This window comes from Neofelis nebulosa, chromosome 16 (assembly GCF_028018385.1).
Source record: "Neofelis nebulosa isolate mNeoNeb1 chromosome 16, mNeoNeb1.pri, whole genome shotgun sequence".
NCBI classification, from domain to species: domain Eukaryota; kingdom Metazoa; phylum Chordata; class Mammalia; order Carnivora; family Felidae; genus Neofelis; species Neofelis nebulosa.
Window position 1 is genome coordinate 11288303 of NC_080797.1, and position 14891 is coordinate 11303193.

The 14891-nt window shown below is 56.6% G+C and overlaps 1 protein-coding gene across 1 annotated transcript in view; it reads right to left on the reverse strand.

The window, feature by feature from the left end:
• Positions 1-1680: 1680 nt before the first annotated feature.
• Positions 1681-14891, reverse strand: part of MYO15A (myosin XVA) — a 52138-nt gene continuing 38927 nt past the window's right edge. The window contains exons 55-64 of the mRNA XM_058703598.1: positions 14662-14792; positions 13147-13241; positions 12808-12885; positions 12420-12516; positions 11241-11401; positions 9822-9955; positions 7702-7835; positions 7241-7374; positions 5957-6097; positions 1681-2875 (exon numbers count right to left, since the gene is read on the reverse strand). Coding sequence (XP_058559581.1) covers positions 2774-2875; positions 5957-6097; positions 7241-7374; positions 7702-7835; positions 9822-9955; positions 11241-11401; positions 12420-12516; positions 12808-12885; positions 13147-13241; positions 14662-14792 — 1207 coding nt within the window. The 3' untranslated portion in view covers positions 1681-2773. The remainder of the gene's footprint in view (positions 2876-5956; positions 6098-7240; positions 7375-7701; positions 7836-9821; positions 9956-11240; positions 11402-12419; positions 12517-12807; positions 12886-13146; positions 13242-14661; positions 14793-14891) is intronic.

Here is a 14891-nt window from a genome sequence, read left to right on the forward strand (position 1 = left end):
ACGAGCCTTATGTCTTAAGGCCCAGGTCCTGAAATCCAAAAGCTCTGGTGTTCTGGTTATCCAGTGCCATGTACCAGGCCACCCCCAAAACTCAGACTTCAGTCACCTGTCCAGCTCACCAACCTGCAGTCTGGCCAGGGCTGGGCTGAGAGGCTCCTCTCTGTCCCATGCGTACCAGCAGGACCCCTCAACCTCAAGGAGCCGCTTCCAAAGGGCCTCAGTCACATGGCCCACCTGTAATCTGAAGCCCACAAGGCCTCTCGCCTCTCACCTGGGCAGAGTGACTGTGACAGGGGCAGCCCGATGGATAACTCACTCTTTCGGCCTCCTCTTTTCCACTTGCCCCATGTTCCCAATCAGCTATATGCACTGGACTCCTCACGTCGGGGCCAGGCTGCTTTCTGGGGAAGCCAGCCTGCCGGGTGAAGGTGGGACAGCCCTGCGGTATGTGCGTGAAGGGCTGTTCCTTGACCTTTCCTGTCTCGGGACAGCCGGATCGATCCCCCAGAGATAACAACTCCTCTGCACTTGTCATCACCAGCAGTGTCTGCACCACAGAGCTTCCCAGCTGATGCTACAGCCGCTCCCCCCTACTTTGGTCTCCCTGTCCCCTACATTCACTCTGCTCTGTGGCCGGGATGATCTTTTCAAAGTATGATCTGAGCAGATGCCCCCGTCTCCCACTGAAAAACCTTTGAAGGCTCCTCGTGACTCTTGGGGTGAAATCACACATCCTTAGCGTAGCAAGCCTTACTCAATACCCCCTGCTGGCCTCTTCAGCCTCAAGTCCTCCACTGGTGATGTCCCCTCCAGGGTTTCTGCACATGCTGCTCCCTCCCCTCATCAGCTAGCTAGCTCCCACTCCCAGATTTTGTCATGGCGTATGGTTCTTTAACTGTGAGCAACTCCCAGGGCTTGGCACCTGGCTAGGACACAGCAGGTGCTTAATAGGTACTGATAGAGAGGCACCTGGGTGGCTCAGTCGGTTAAACGACCGACTTCGGCTCAGATCATGATCTTGTGGTTTGTGAGTTAGAGCCCCGCATCGGGCTCTGTGCTGCCAGCTGGGAGCCTGGAGGCTGTTGTGGATTCTGTGTCTTCTTCCCTCTCTCTCTGCCCCTCCCCTGCTCATGCTCTGTCTCTCTCGCACGCGCGCCAAAATAAAATAAACATTAAAAAAAATTAAGGGGCGCCTGGGTGGCTCAGTTGGTTAAGAGTATGACTTCAGCTCAGGTCAAGATCTCACGGTCCATGGGTTCAAGCCCCATGTCGGGCTCTGTGCTGACAGCTCAGAGCCTGGAGCCTGCCTCGGATTCTGTGTCTCCCTCTCTCTCTCTGCCCCTCCCCCCCTCCTCACATTCTGTCTCGCAAAAATGAATAAATGTTAAAAAAATTTTTTTAATTAAAAAAATAGGTATTGATGGGGCGCCTGGGTGGCGCAGTCGGTTAAGCGTCCGACTTCAGCCAGGTCACGATCTCGCGGTCCGTAGTTCGAGCCCCGCGTCAGGCTCTGGGCCGATGGCTCAGAGCCTGGAGCCTGTTTCCGATTCTGTGTCTCCCTCTCTCTCTGACCCTCCCCCGTTCATGCTCTGTCTCTCTCTGTCCCAAAAATAAAAATAAAAAACGTTGGAAAAAAAAAAAATAGGTATTGATGGAGTAAATAAATCCTTCCTTGGGCACCGTGGCTCCAGCTACTTATGCCCTCACATACTTGCCAGGCCTTCTTCTCCCGAGACTAGTGCTTCCCTCCTTCACAAGTTCCCCAAAGCACCAACACTTTCCATCAACACTTATTTATTCTTTCATGTAACAAGCATTTTTCAAGTGCCTGCTCTGTGATAGGCATTGTCCTAGGCTCTGGGGGATACAGTAGAGAATAAACACTGTTTTTGCCATTTGGAATGTTCACTCCCCTCCCCTCCATCTATTCTTAACAAACTCCTACCCATCCTTCAAAACCCAACCCCAATGTCCCATTCTTTGGGAAGCCTTTCCCAGACTTCTTCCTCCCCAACCCTGACATAAAACTTCTCTCTCCCTCCACTACACCACTCTCAAAACTTGTGTGACCCGTCCAATGACGGGGGACTGGGTTGGGGTTACCTAAGAAGTATGGAGTTGGGGGACAGGGGTCTGAAGGGAGAGGAAAGGACAGAGGTCTCTGCAGGAAGCTTTGTTCAGGGGCAGTGAGCCAGGGGCACAGCTGGGCCTCCAATTCCTGCCTCCCTCCTTAGGCTTCTTTTCCAGCTCCTCAGCCAACTGGCTGGAGAGAGGAATGGCCGCCAGGCACACCTTTTTGCATAGAAATGACCAAGGGTCACAAATCCCAGCTGAGCGGCTGCGTGGGGAGCACTCAAGGAGGACGCATGAGGGGCTGAGATGTGGACGTGGCCCAGATTTGAACATCAGAACGTGGGTAAGCCACACACAAAGTCCAATTTGACTGGGCCATTGGTGTGGGGCTTCTCTACCACAGGTGGGAGTCAGGGGCGGGGCCCACAGTGGGTATGTGACAGGGGGCCCCACAGCCCCGCCTTTGGAAGTTCCTCCTGTTATCTGACCCAAGTTCGCACACTGCAATTCCATCCCAACTCTGCATCTGTCATTTCAGGTTCCCGGGGACTTAGGTCATTCCTCCTACCACCTCTTGGTCTCTCCTCCAGCAAGGGTCTGGCCCCTTACAGGGGTCACTGGCCCAGAGAGGCCCAGTAACTCCCCTGGGGCCACACAGCAAGCCTTCTGGCAGAGGGCAGCTGGAGGGCTGGGGGCCGGGTCAGAGTAGCGTAATCTCGCTGGGGGGCAGCGTAAGCCGCTTCTCCCGGGCACTGAGCAGGTTCTCCACGTGCACAGCCACCACTCGACACAGCTCCAGGCCCTGCAGGAGAGACCGTGAGAGTCCACGCACCCGATGCTTCCCCGGCTCATGCCTCGGGGTGAGGACTAGTGGCTCCCACCTTTGTCCCCACCTCCCCCAGGGTCCCGGGAGGAGTGTGAGGAGCCGGAAGGGAGAATTGTTGGGTTAATAGGCTGGAAGGGGTAAGTAAGCAGGAGATCAAGTGCATCTGGTTTGCTTCTGGCCTTGCCAAGTGTGATCTGTGTGACCTGGGGCCAGTAGGGTCCCAGTTTACCAGGGCTTGCTTGCCTCACAGGTTGTGGTGAGGATTCCGTGAGATTTTATTACGTGTAAAGCCTTTAAAAATTAAAAGAATCTTAGTCTAGTCAATGAGTGGTAAGTTTCTAACTATGCGATGCCATGGTCAACACGGGCACCCACAGCCTAGAATAAGCGGTGGCCCAGCCTCTGGGCTCCTGGATGGGGTACGGAGTAAGAGGCAGAAGAAAATTATGGCAAATCCACCCGAGTGTGGTTTTCAGACCCAGGTGGTGGTGGGATCCCCGCAGGGACTTCCGGGGGCAGGGGGCACAGGGGCTGCTCGGAGAGAAGGTAAGCATAAAGGGCAGCACTCATTGAGCTGTAACCGTCCTGACAGCTTCTGGCATCTTACCCCTTCTAGTTGGCACCGTGTCCCTATGAGGCAGACACTTTCAGACTCCATTCCACCGGCGAGGAAACTGAGGACACGGCCATGAAGCCACTTGCCCCAGACCTCACATCTGGTAGCTGATGGGGACCTGAACCCAGGTAGCAGGAGGCCCAAGGCCACACTCCCAAGTGCTCTGTGCTGACTTCAGTGGTGTCTGCCCCACCCCGGAGGGGCCACCTCTCGTAATGAGATCAGAGTACGTATGATGGGCGTCCTCTGCTCCAGTCAGTCCTCCAGCCAGCCCTGCCACCCACGTGCTACGATGCCAGGCCTTACTGGGATTGTTGCACATTTGACAGGTGTGCAAACTGAAGCTCGAGAAGAAGCGGGGCGGGTGGACCTCAGATCCCTTGAGATCCCTTCAAGGGATAGCCTGTCAGAGGTGGGCCACACGGGGACCTAGGACTGTCGGCTGCACTGCTGCTATGCTCAGACATCACCTCCTCTTAGAAGCCCTCGCTGATTACATGCCAGATAGCTCAGCTACACCTTTCTCAGCACTGACCACGGTTTACCGAAGAGATTCTCTGACCTGGGGCTCCATGAGGGTCAGGGCTGAGGGGGTCTCAGTCACTTCGGTATCCCTACAGCCAGTGCAGGGCCTGCTATGTAGAGATGTTCAATGGTTATGTGTTGAATGAATGTGTCCCCCCAACCTCGAACATGCCAGAGGCAGAGGCAGAAGTGGCAGCAGTGGGGTCTGCAAGGAAGTAGAAAAGCCAAAAAGGCCTCCTCCAACCATCCATCCAACTATCCACTTACTAAGCATTTACTACAGGCTCACTGCTGTGCTATGGACACAACGCGGACAAAACAGACACAGCTCTGGCCTCTTGGGGCTGGCGTTCTGGTGGGGGAGACATAATATGTAAGCAAATAACTGATCTGCAAGCCATAATGAGGTCTGCCAAGGTGGAGACAGTGATATATCAGGGGGGAGGCTCAGGAAAGCTTCTGGAAAGAGTGATGTCTGTGCTGAAACTCAAATAAAGGGAAGGAGGGAGGGAGCCCTGTAACGAACCAGGGAAGAGCACTCGGGTGGAGGGAACAGGGAGTAGAAAGGGTCTGGGGCAGAGAGGGGAGGGCAAGCTTGGCAACAGGGAGCTGGAAGAGGCTATGGCTGTGAGCAGAGGGGAGGGGGTGAGAGCAGAGGCCAGAGAGGTGAGGAGAGGAGGGGACAGGGATGGAAAGGACCTCTAGGGCAGGGCCTGAGTGCCCGGGAAGGTTCCAAGGTAAGGTGGAGAGGCCTGTTGGTCTCCAGGGGGGAGAGGACGAGGGGTCAGAGCAGGAGACAGAAAGACGAGGGCTGTCACGGCAGATGCGGTTTTCTCAGGGCCAGAAAGGGTGCCGGAGGGAGGGCTCAGACTCAGCAACATTTAGAGGTCATCCAGGAGAGGGGGCAGCAGAAAAAGGAGCCCAAGAAACAGCAGGAGGTAGGTCCGCTGTGCTGGGAGCTCAGAGAGGAGGGTTCTGGGATGCAGGCTAGGCCAGAACGTAAGGCCAGGGTGGGTGGTGGGCTTGGCAGGAGTGGGATTGGGGCGTGGCAGGAAGCAGACTGGGGGGCTTGGTCCTGAGTTGCAGGCTCTCCAAGGGGCCCGGGGAGCCAAAAGGGCTCTGTTGTGTCCCTCAGAGGCAGGGCTGGGGCGGTGGGAGTTCCTCCCTCTTGCCCTGGGAAGTCAGCCCCTCCAAGGCAGGCCCTCGCGTGGGGGCTGATCCTAGGCCCAGGTCTTGAGGGGGTGTGGGAGGCTGGCAAGGGCAGCTGTGCATAGGCCGTAGCCCTGGTCCCACCTGTCCCTCGGCTTCAGTCTTCTCTCTCAATGGGGTGCGAACTCTCACTCCAGCGGTATGAGACTTGGAAAGGAGCCTGTCAGTCATGCTTTTTAAGGAGCAGCCATAATGGCTGCAAATATGGGAAGGTACAAGGCAGGTGGACCTGAGTTTCCTTGTCTATCACACGGGGACTCCCCCTCCCTCCCTTCAATCCCAGACCCCACCATCCATCTTCCAAGCCTCAGTCCACGTGAACTTCCTCAAACTTCCTGTGTCTCTGCCTCTCAACAACCCTCTATGGCTGGCTCTCTAGTGCCCTCAGGAGAATGCCCCAGATTCTTAGCTTGGCATTTAAGGACTTTCAAGACCTCCCCTGCCCTGCCCGTGTCTCCCCTGTTCCCCATCAAACTCCTCAATATACTGCAAATAACCTAGGCCCTTCTTTCCCTGCCAAGACGCTTCACTGGGAGACCACCCTAATGACCTGCAGTTCTATGCTCAGTTGGGTTAGATCTGTCCCCAGCACTGGGCTGGACGCCGTCTGGGGCATGGCCAGGACCTGACCTACTATTCAGCCAGGCCCAGCAGAGAGCCTGGTGAGTGGAATGAAGGGAGGGGCCGGGTGACAAGGGCTCGGTCACCTGCTCTAGCTGTAGCTGCATGGTGCGCTGGGCTGTCACATCCCCCAGGGCGATCTCCACATACGGGTAGCTGGAGCTGGCCGTGGGTCGCTGGGTCCGAGTGGACTGGATCTCCTTTAGGGGGAATTTCACCGTCAGCTCCTGGAGGGGGAGGGGAGGAGACAGGCTTGCCTCTCCCCTGAGATCACATCAGCAGGAGGCAAGTCTCGGCTGGAGTAGCAGTTCCCCGGCAACTTGCTGGGTGACCTGGGGCAAGTCGCTTTACCTCTCTGGACTTCAACAAACACTAACAGCGTGCCAGGCACTGTCCTGAATGCTTGGGATCCGAGGGTGAGTAAATGCCAGTGGTGCCCTGACCCTCACATCAAAGCTGCTTCTTAACACCTGCCTCTCTTTGTCTGGAGCTTTCTTTCTGCCCCCAGGAGCAAACTCGGAGCACACGCAGGGAAAGCCAGAGCGATGAGAGTTAATGCCTTGATTAATGACAGAGGGCGACACGGCAGGGAGATACCCCAGCTCCCTCGCCCCCAGAACAGAGGGCATCCTCCAAGGGCATGTTCCATGCTATCTCCTAGGCCCCCAGCTCAACTGAGCGCCAGTGCCCACAGGGGCCACTTGCTGCTAACACACTCTTCCAGAAGGTGCGTTCCCAAGGTGTGTGAGGGGTCCCTTCCTGGTCTCATTTCCTCACTCCAGCATCTCCTAGAATCACCTCCAAATAAAGTCCTAACCCCCAGCCCCTCAGAATGTGACTGTGTTTGGAGGCAAGGCCTTTCAAGAGGAAATGAAGTTGAAATGGGGGCGGTCAGGGTGAGCTCAATTCAAACCCGACCGGTGTCCTTACGAGAAGAGGAAGACACCAAGGGTGTGCACACAGAGAAAGGGCCACGTGAGGACACGGGGAGAAGGCGGCCATCTACGGGCCAAGGAAAGAGGCCTCGGAGGAAACCACCCCTGTCAGCACCTTGGTCCCCCACTTCCGGCCTCCAGACCGGTGAGAAATGAATGTCTGCTGCTGGAGCCCCCGGTGTGCGGACCTTGGTCACAGCAGCCTGAGCAGATTGTGCGCTGTTGGAGCGCTTTTCACGGTTGACCTTTCACCTTCACCGCAGCCCCGTGGGGCGGGCACCACTATCCCCACGTTCCAGATGGACAAGTGAGGCTCGTGGTGGGGAAGAGATGTTGCCTGAGGTCACGCGGCCACACAGCTCGCCCGCCCCCCGGAAGGCAGGGCGGCTCAGAGGAGAAGGGGACGAGGGGCAGGGCCAGGCTCAGGCCACTCACATGGGTCTCGGTGCTGAGGAAGTTGAGGCCGTTCTGGTTGACGGCAAGGATGCAGGGGGCCGGCACGGCCACGTTGCTGCAGCTCTGGACGAAGAAGAAGGAGGAGCCGAACATGGGTAAGGCGCTGAGGAGGCCTGGTGTGGGGAGAGGGGGGCGGTCGGTCAGCGCGGCGGCCAGGGCCAACCTGCAGCCTGAGTTTCCCCCCGGCTGTGTCCAGCGTATGGGTCCTCGCCCCGGGGCTCCCCCCACCTCTCCAGCCACCCCAGCTTCCCAGGGCCACCCAGAGCCTAGGTGCTGCCTTGATGGCAATTTTAGAAAAGTGTTCTCTCCGGGCAGGCGCTCAGCTTGGCTGGCACCGAAAATGCCTTGGTGCGAAGAAAAAGGTGCCTCCGTCCCCACCCTCCGGGCCCCCTCGTCAGTAGAGCACCCCGTGATGATCTCCCCCGGCCCCAGACTCTTACCCAGAAACTGGGCACGGGCCTGGTGGGGGCTGAGAGCCTGCGTCTGCTGCCGGTGCTGACCGACCAGGTTGAGCCAGGCCGAGCCAGCCATGGTGCGGTAGAGCTGGGCCGGGATGTAGTCCTGGACCTCTCGCCTGCACGTGGGGGGAAAAGCGATCCTGAGTGGCCACCACCACGCGTGCTCCGTGCAGGGCCTCAGCCCATCCTCACTGCGGGGCAGGGTTAGGCCAAATGGATGTGATCTTTGCACCCTCCCTGGAAGGCTAAATGCTGGCTGTCAAGTGCTCGCTCAGCGTCTTGGGACACAGCAGGCGCTCCATAACCCTGGCTGGTACCACTAGGCTCCCTGTTTGGAGAAGAGGGAACTGAGGTTCTGAGAAGGTCCCCGACTAGTCCGCGGTCACACAGTGACTCGGTGAACTGGGGGGCCGAAGCTTGGACCCAAGGTGAGTCAGTCCTTTGTAGCCCCGATCCCCGAAGAGAAGCCCAGGCCACAGGGGTGAGATGCACAAGGGTGGGGGAAATAGCAGGGTAGGCAGAGCAACCACCAGCAGCTGGTCAGAGATGGGGCAGGGAAGCACTGGGTCCCAGGCTGGACCCCTAGGGCCATCAGACCCCCTACTCCAGTCCTTTCTCTCGGACACATGCTGGCTCTCTCGGGGAAGCCCCCTTTTGCCTCTTGGGGCATCTGAGAAACACCAACAGCAATGCCAGCCCATCCCAGCTGCCCTGGGCTACAGACTGGGGAAAGGTTGGGAGAAAGTCTGGGGAGCCTCCCTGGGGAGCCTCCCTGGGGAGACCCCTGGGGGCAACAGCTTTCCTTCTTTATACTGCTCGGGTAAAGGCCTGGCATCTGGACCTGGCCTCCCTAGGTCTGGATTCCAGTTCCCCACGATTTACTGGGTAAGCTTCAGTGAGCCCGATAACCTCTGTGAGCCTCAGTTTTCCCATCTGTAAAGGGGGAAAATACAGTGTAGTTGGGAAGATGACCTGAGGTAACGTAGGCAGAGTGCCTTCCAAAAAGGAAAACTCAGTGAGATTTTTGTTTTCCAGGACTGGGGTTATAGCTTTATGTGCTTCCTTGGCCTTTTGCTTAAAATTATAATAAAAAAAAGAGCTTTACATATTGAGCACTTACTGTATTACGAGCTCCTGGACATACACTGTACCTACGTTACCTTTACTATTATTCGTCCCAGGGGTTCTCGAGGTGTGGCTGAGGGTCTGGGAGGTCAAAGCCACCTGCCTAATAATGCTAAGACGTTATTTGGCCTTTTCCTCTCACGTTCTCTCATAAATGTGCAGGGGAATTTGCCAGAAGCCACATGACATGTGAGATCCCTGCAGACTGAGTGCAAAAGCACATCTGAGAATCCAACGGCCTTCCGTTAAGCCAGCTGGTAAAGCGATCTGCAAAATGGAAAACCGTTGCCACTCTTCTCACTAAATTCTTTTTGGAAAATACAGCTTTTTATAAGTTGTTTGCATTAATGCGTAATATGAATTTACACTACTTGAGTTATCGTTACTTCTCACGTTATTACAACATGCAATTATTCATGTTCGAGCATAATACATTAGACTTATTTTTCAAGTAAGAAACCAATATTTAAATAAATCAATTTCAACTTTGACGCGGGTAAGTATATTGATACCGCAACCCACGTACATGAAAGCTCTTTGGGGTCCTATTTTTAAGGGAGTAAAAATATTCTGAGACCAAAAGTCTTAGGATGAGTGATTCATCACCTCTTTGGGGACGTCGGCTTAAAGGCTGCCGGACGCCCCAGAATTTATTTAAGGAACCTCCTGTTGTCAGGGGTTGGGGTTGCTGTTGTAGGTGACACTGAGGTGAACGCTTCTGTGGCCACAGGGTGCGTGTATCTCAAAAGCTTTTTGATCGTTCCGTTTTCTCTGAGCTATGAATACCAGCCCGAAGCAACCTATTGTGGAAGGAGGCCGAGTCCCAGCTCACGCTGCGAGGCTAAAGATTTCCAGACCCAGGCCAGCCGCTCCTTCCCAGCCAGCTTCCCAGACACCGGTGCAAGAGCAGGGCCCAGGGCCTGAGGGATGGAGGGGGGCTGCGGGGGGAGGAGGCTGACAGGTGGGCAGGTGCTCACACGCTGGGCAGGTAGGAGTGGTCCTTGGCCCGGTGCTGCAGCAAAGCCAGCTTGGACACTTGCTGCGACTGTTGGTCGCTGGGCCGGCTGGCCGGCACGCTGCTGAAGAGGCCCTTCAGGTAGTCGGGCAGGACCTGTGGGGGGAATTCCACAAGGGCCTGCAGGCAGGCATGCGTTCCTGCCTTCGTGAGGGGAAGGTGGGGACACGTGCAATTTTATTTTTTATTTTATTTTTTTTTTTTATTATTTTTTTTTTTTTTATTTATTTTTGGGACAGAGAGAGACAGAGCATGAACGGGGGAGGGTCAGAGAGAGGGAGACACAGAATCGGAAACAGGCTCCAGGCTCCGAGCTATCAGCCCAGAGCCCGACGCGGGGCTCGAACTCACGGACCGCGAGATCGTGACCTGGCTGAAGTCGGACGCTTAACCGACTGCGCCACCCAGGCGCCCCTAATTTTAATAGTTCCAGTCCCACTGGCTTCGGGGCTGGGGCAGCCTGCCCCCTCCCTGGGCTTTGGGGAATAGGCACGTGAGGGTGAGCTGTGGGGGCCATGGCATCGAAGCCCCTGTGGGAGTCCCCACAGTGGCCGGGAAAGAGTGTCGTGGACACCTGCATGCAGCATTCAGGAACGGCCAGGGGTCCGGGGTTTCTGAAAACTGGGCACGCACCAGTTGTGCATGCTGGGGAGCACCGCGAGACCCCGACACACTCGATCTGGGGCAGGACTAGAGGATCTGCATCCTCCCAAGTTCCCAAGGGATGCTGCTGGCCCGTAGGCGGCAGCTTCACTAACCCCGTACCCGGCTGCACAGGGCTGGTCGTCAACAGCCACAGCATGAGGCCGTGAAGGCTGAGTGGCAGTATTCTGTACCTGGAATAGCGGAAGCTTTGGCACCAGCTCGACAAAAACGTGAGCCCTCTGTCCGATCCCTCCCACCAATGTGAGCACAGGAGGGGAGAACCCAGGTTTTGTAAACTCCATGGTCCTGACTTACCTGAATCTCAAAAGGGAATAACACGAAGACAAAAATAACAATGCCAGCAAGAGCTGCTCTGGCGTTTAGACAAGGGACAGATCGTGCATTCAGAGGAGGAAGTCAGGAGGAAAGGGGAAGTCAGAGCCGCCTCGTGGAAGACGTGCTGTTTGGGGCGGCCCTGGCAGCGAGGACTTAGGTGAGCACAAGTGCAGGAATCACAGGGCAGATGGAGCGATGGCGGGTGGAAAGGCCCACGAATTAGGTAGTGAGGGCGACATGGTCAGACCGCACCGCAGAGTCCATGCAAGGGAGCCTGGGCATCAGGGCTAGAAATGGGGCTGGAAATATGAAGGCACCAGATGCCAAGGCTGTGCAGTCTGACTTCACACGGGGGCGCCTGGAAGGTTCCAGAGCAGCAGAGTGGACCACACGCGCTGACCTGGTTGTAGTGCATGGTCACATAAAGCTCATTCTCAAACTTGAGTGGCTGATCCCAGAGCACACGCCGGAACCAGAGCATGTAGCCACCATCCACCTGCTCCATCTCCGAGGCCACGTCCAGGATGTAGGCACAGCGGCTGAGCGGGCACACGTGCTGGCCTGTGGAGAACCGGGGGTGGATGGACAGCCTATGTGCAGACCCCCGGCGAGGCCGCGGCCCCACTCCAGTACACGGAATCCTCCCTAAAGCAGAGCATGTTTGTGGAACAGGGTGCCCAGTGTTTGTGGAACGTCGATGACCAGGGATGGGAATAACTCCAGTCAAAGCTTGCAGCCCACCTAGGTCTTGGAAAGTGCCTTGGGTGCTGCTCAAAGGAAGCCCAGCCCCCTCCCAGAGGACACTGGGGACAAGGAGAAGCACAACAGACCTCAGGTCATGAGACCAATGGGTGCCTTTCTCCAGAACTCCTTCAGGAGAGACCTCTCGCCGGGTTCCTGGAACAGGCGGAGGGTGGGGAGGACTGGGGCCTGCCAGTGAGGGGATCTGAGTCTGTGAGGGACGTTTCAGTTTTTCCTTCTTGCGTTGACATTTCTGCTCCCCATCCCATATCTTCAGTAACATCGTACTGAAGAAGGGACGTGTCATGACGATAAAGCCCCGACTCTTGAGGCCAATCTGCTGGGGTTTAAATCCCGACTGTGTGTGGGGCACCTGGGTGGCTCAGTTGGTTGAGCGTCCGACTTTGGCTCAGGTCACGATCTCACAGTTCGTGAGTTCAAGCTCCGTGTGGGGCTCTGTGATGACGGCTCGGAGCCTGGACCCTGCTTCAGATTCTGTGTCTCCCTTTCTCTCTGCCTCTCCCCTGCTCACACTCTCTCTCTTTCAAATTAAAAAAAAAAAAAAAAAAAGGAAAAAAAAATAGGATATAAGCTCCCTGAGGGCAGGGCACACATGCTCCCGGCTGAACAGGCCCGAAAGGGCAGAGGCAGGAGTCAGGGAGGGCACAGTCCTCCATGAACTTCGGGTCTGGTAGGCAAGACAAACGTACAGAGCTGGGGGTGCTTGGCGCCCAGGAAATGTCTTACACAAGGCAGCAAGGGCTTCCTGGAGGAAGTGGTATCTGACCTGGGCCTTACAAGGCCGGGCCCAGTGTGCTCAGTCCTCCTGACCGCTCACCTCGGTTGGTGACAACGAAGATGACGTACTCGCTGAAGGCCTCGGGGCGAGTCAGAGCCATCTCAGCACAGATTTCTTCCACCACGTCCAGGGCCACCTGCAGGGAGGAAGGTGAGGCTGTGCCAGCCAAGCTGATCTCTGTCCTCCTAGTCCACCCAGGCCCCGGGAGCCCAGGCACAGAGTTCCTCAGGCCCTCTGCAGGGACACAAAGGATCCTCTGAGGACTGCCAATCAGCCTCATGCAGGGAAGGAGCACCGTTTTTGGAGTCTGAGAGACTCAGCGTTCAAATTCTGCCTCTGCAGTACGACTCTGAGCCAGGTCCACCCCAGAGGCTGAGGTGCCCCGACCCCTCCAGCACCTGCCTGCCAGAAACGTTCCCTCACTTACGGTGCATGTTTTAATTTTGAGGTGGCGTTCAAGGCCTCCGGGGAGAAGAAAGAGCTGCCTCTTGGAACTGCGGCCCGCCTGGGACAAAGAGAAGGGAGGAGATGAGAGAGGCTAGGACTTGGGACCCGGGCCAGCAATTGTCCCCTGCCAATGTTAGTCCCTGAGCCACGGGACTCTGGACAGGCTTGTGCAGGAACACTTGTGCACCTGGACCTGATAGGGCCTGACGGCACATCTCTGAGCAGCGAGTGCACACGGGGTCTCTGGACAGGGCTCATGTCTCACACTCATCCTGACGTGCCCCCACCCCCCACCCCCCACCCCCCACTCCATGCTCACCAGCATGGCCCGAAGCTCCATGCTGCTGGGGAGCTCCACGCGGCCACCGAAGCGCAAGGTTTTCTGCACGTTCTGCTCACAGGCCTTGGCAATCCCTACAGAAACAGGGAGTCAAGACCTTGCCCGGGGTAGGCAGCGGGGCAAAGAGGCTCTTCTGGCCACCAGCCATGAGCCCACTGGCTTCTCTCCACAGCCTATGGGGCATTTACTCTCCTGTTTGGTAGCTGAGGAAGCAGCTCAGGGAGGGACGGTGATTTGCCCAAGGTTGAGAGCTGGAGTGTAAGAGCTGCATTCGAACCCACAGCTCACGTGGTTAAAGCCTTTTGGCTAGCCCACAGTCCCCTTGGCTGCCTAGGAGCCTTGGAAATAGCCGTCACCTGCAGCTGTTGACTGGGGGGGTATGTCCCCAACAGGCTGCGTGGCTATGGTAATGTGGTTGTGCCCCTGCCAGCTGAGACCCCCTTGCCAACTGCCCTCCCTCACTCAGAGTCCAGGGCAGAAGAGTCCACCAAGTTTCTCTGTATTAAATGTGCCCTCACCCTGCTCTGGGGAGGTCGAGGCAAGAGTTCTAGGGCACGTTCTGCTGTCTTCATGGGTCTGGGAGCCCTGCCTCATGGAGTTGGGTCTATTCATCTTAGACTCTGGGAATGTTAACCAAATCAAAGAGGATGATTCATGGAGCGCCTGGGTGGCTCTTTCAGTTAAGTGTCCGACTCTTGGTTTTGGCTCAGGTCGTGATCTCATGGGATTCATGGGATCGAGCTACACATAGGGCTCTGTGCTGACAGCACAGAGACTGTTTAGGATTCTTTCTCTCTTTCTCTCTCTCTCTGTGCCCCTCCCTTGCTTGTGTGCACGCTCTCAAAATAAATAAACTGAAAAAAAAAAAAAGAGAGAGAGAAGGATTCAGAGGCAGACAAATTGAGGTTTCCTATCTTCTTCATGACTCCCATGAGGACCACAGAGCCCTAAACGTTTTTAAGGGGAAATCCAGGGGTTGCTTCGGAAACAAGGGTGGGGGTAAGGCCGAGGACCGGCCCCTTCCCTCCATACTTTTAGAGTAGAGAGGCTGAGACCCTGCCACCGGCTGGGCCTCACCCCTGCCCAGACCCACCCAAGACCCTTGTTGATTTGCAGTGGCCAGAGAAGCAGGGCCTCACCCCATACTCCAGGCCCTGCCACCTCCTTCCTTCTCCCACATGCCACACATGCCCACTTCTAGGCCTTTGCTCCTGCCACTCAGTCCACCTAGAAATCCCTTCCATGTGCTCACTACCCAGGGCCACACCTCCTCCAGGAAGTCTTCCCTGACATGCCACTGTCTGCGTTAGATCGGATAACCCATCACATCAGCCCCTGTGGGACCCCTGCAAGTGTTTGGGGACAGAATTAATACTAGTAAACATGCGCATGTGAGGGACCAAGCCCTCTGCGTTTCCGCCCGCGGCTGGCTTCCCAGCCAATCCCCATGAAGACAGGCCCGAAGCCCTGGGTCACCACTCACTGGCCCCTCACCCTGGAAGGGCAGGCCCGGAGTCCGGCTCACATCTTGGAGGAAGCGAACAAGGTGTGGCTGGAGGACCTCGGAGCAGCTGTGGTAGGCAGCCACGATATACAGCAGCCTCCAGCCTCGCTGGCAGCTGTCCCTGCAGGAACACACACACAGGGACACACTGCGGGTGGCCACAGCCCTGGAGGGCCATGCCAGGAGTCTCCAGGACTGGGCTGGAGTTCTTTGGCTCTCG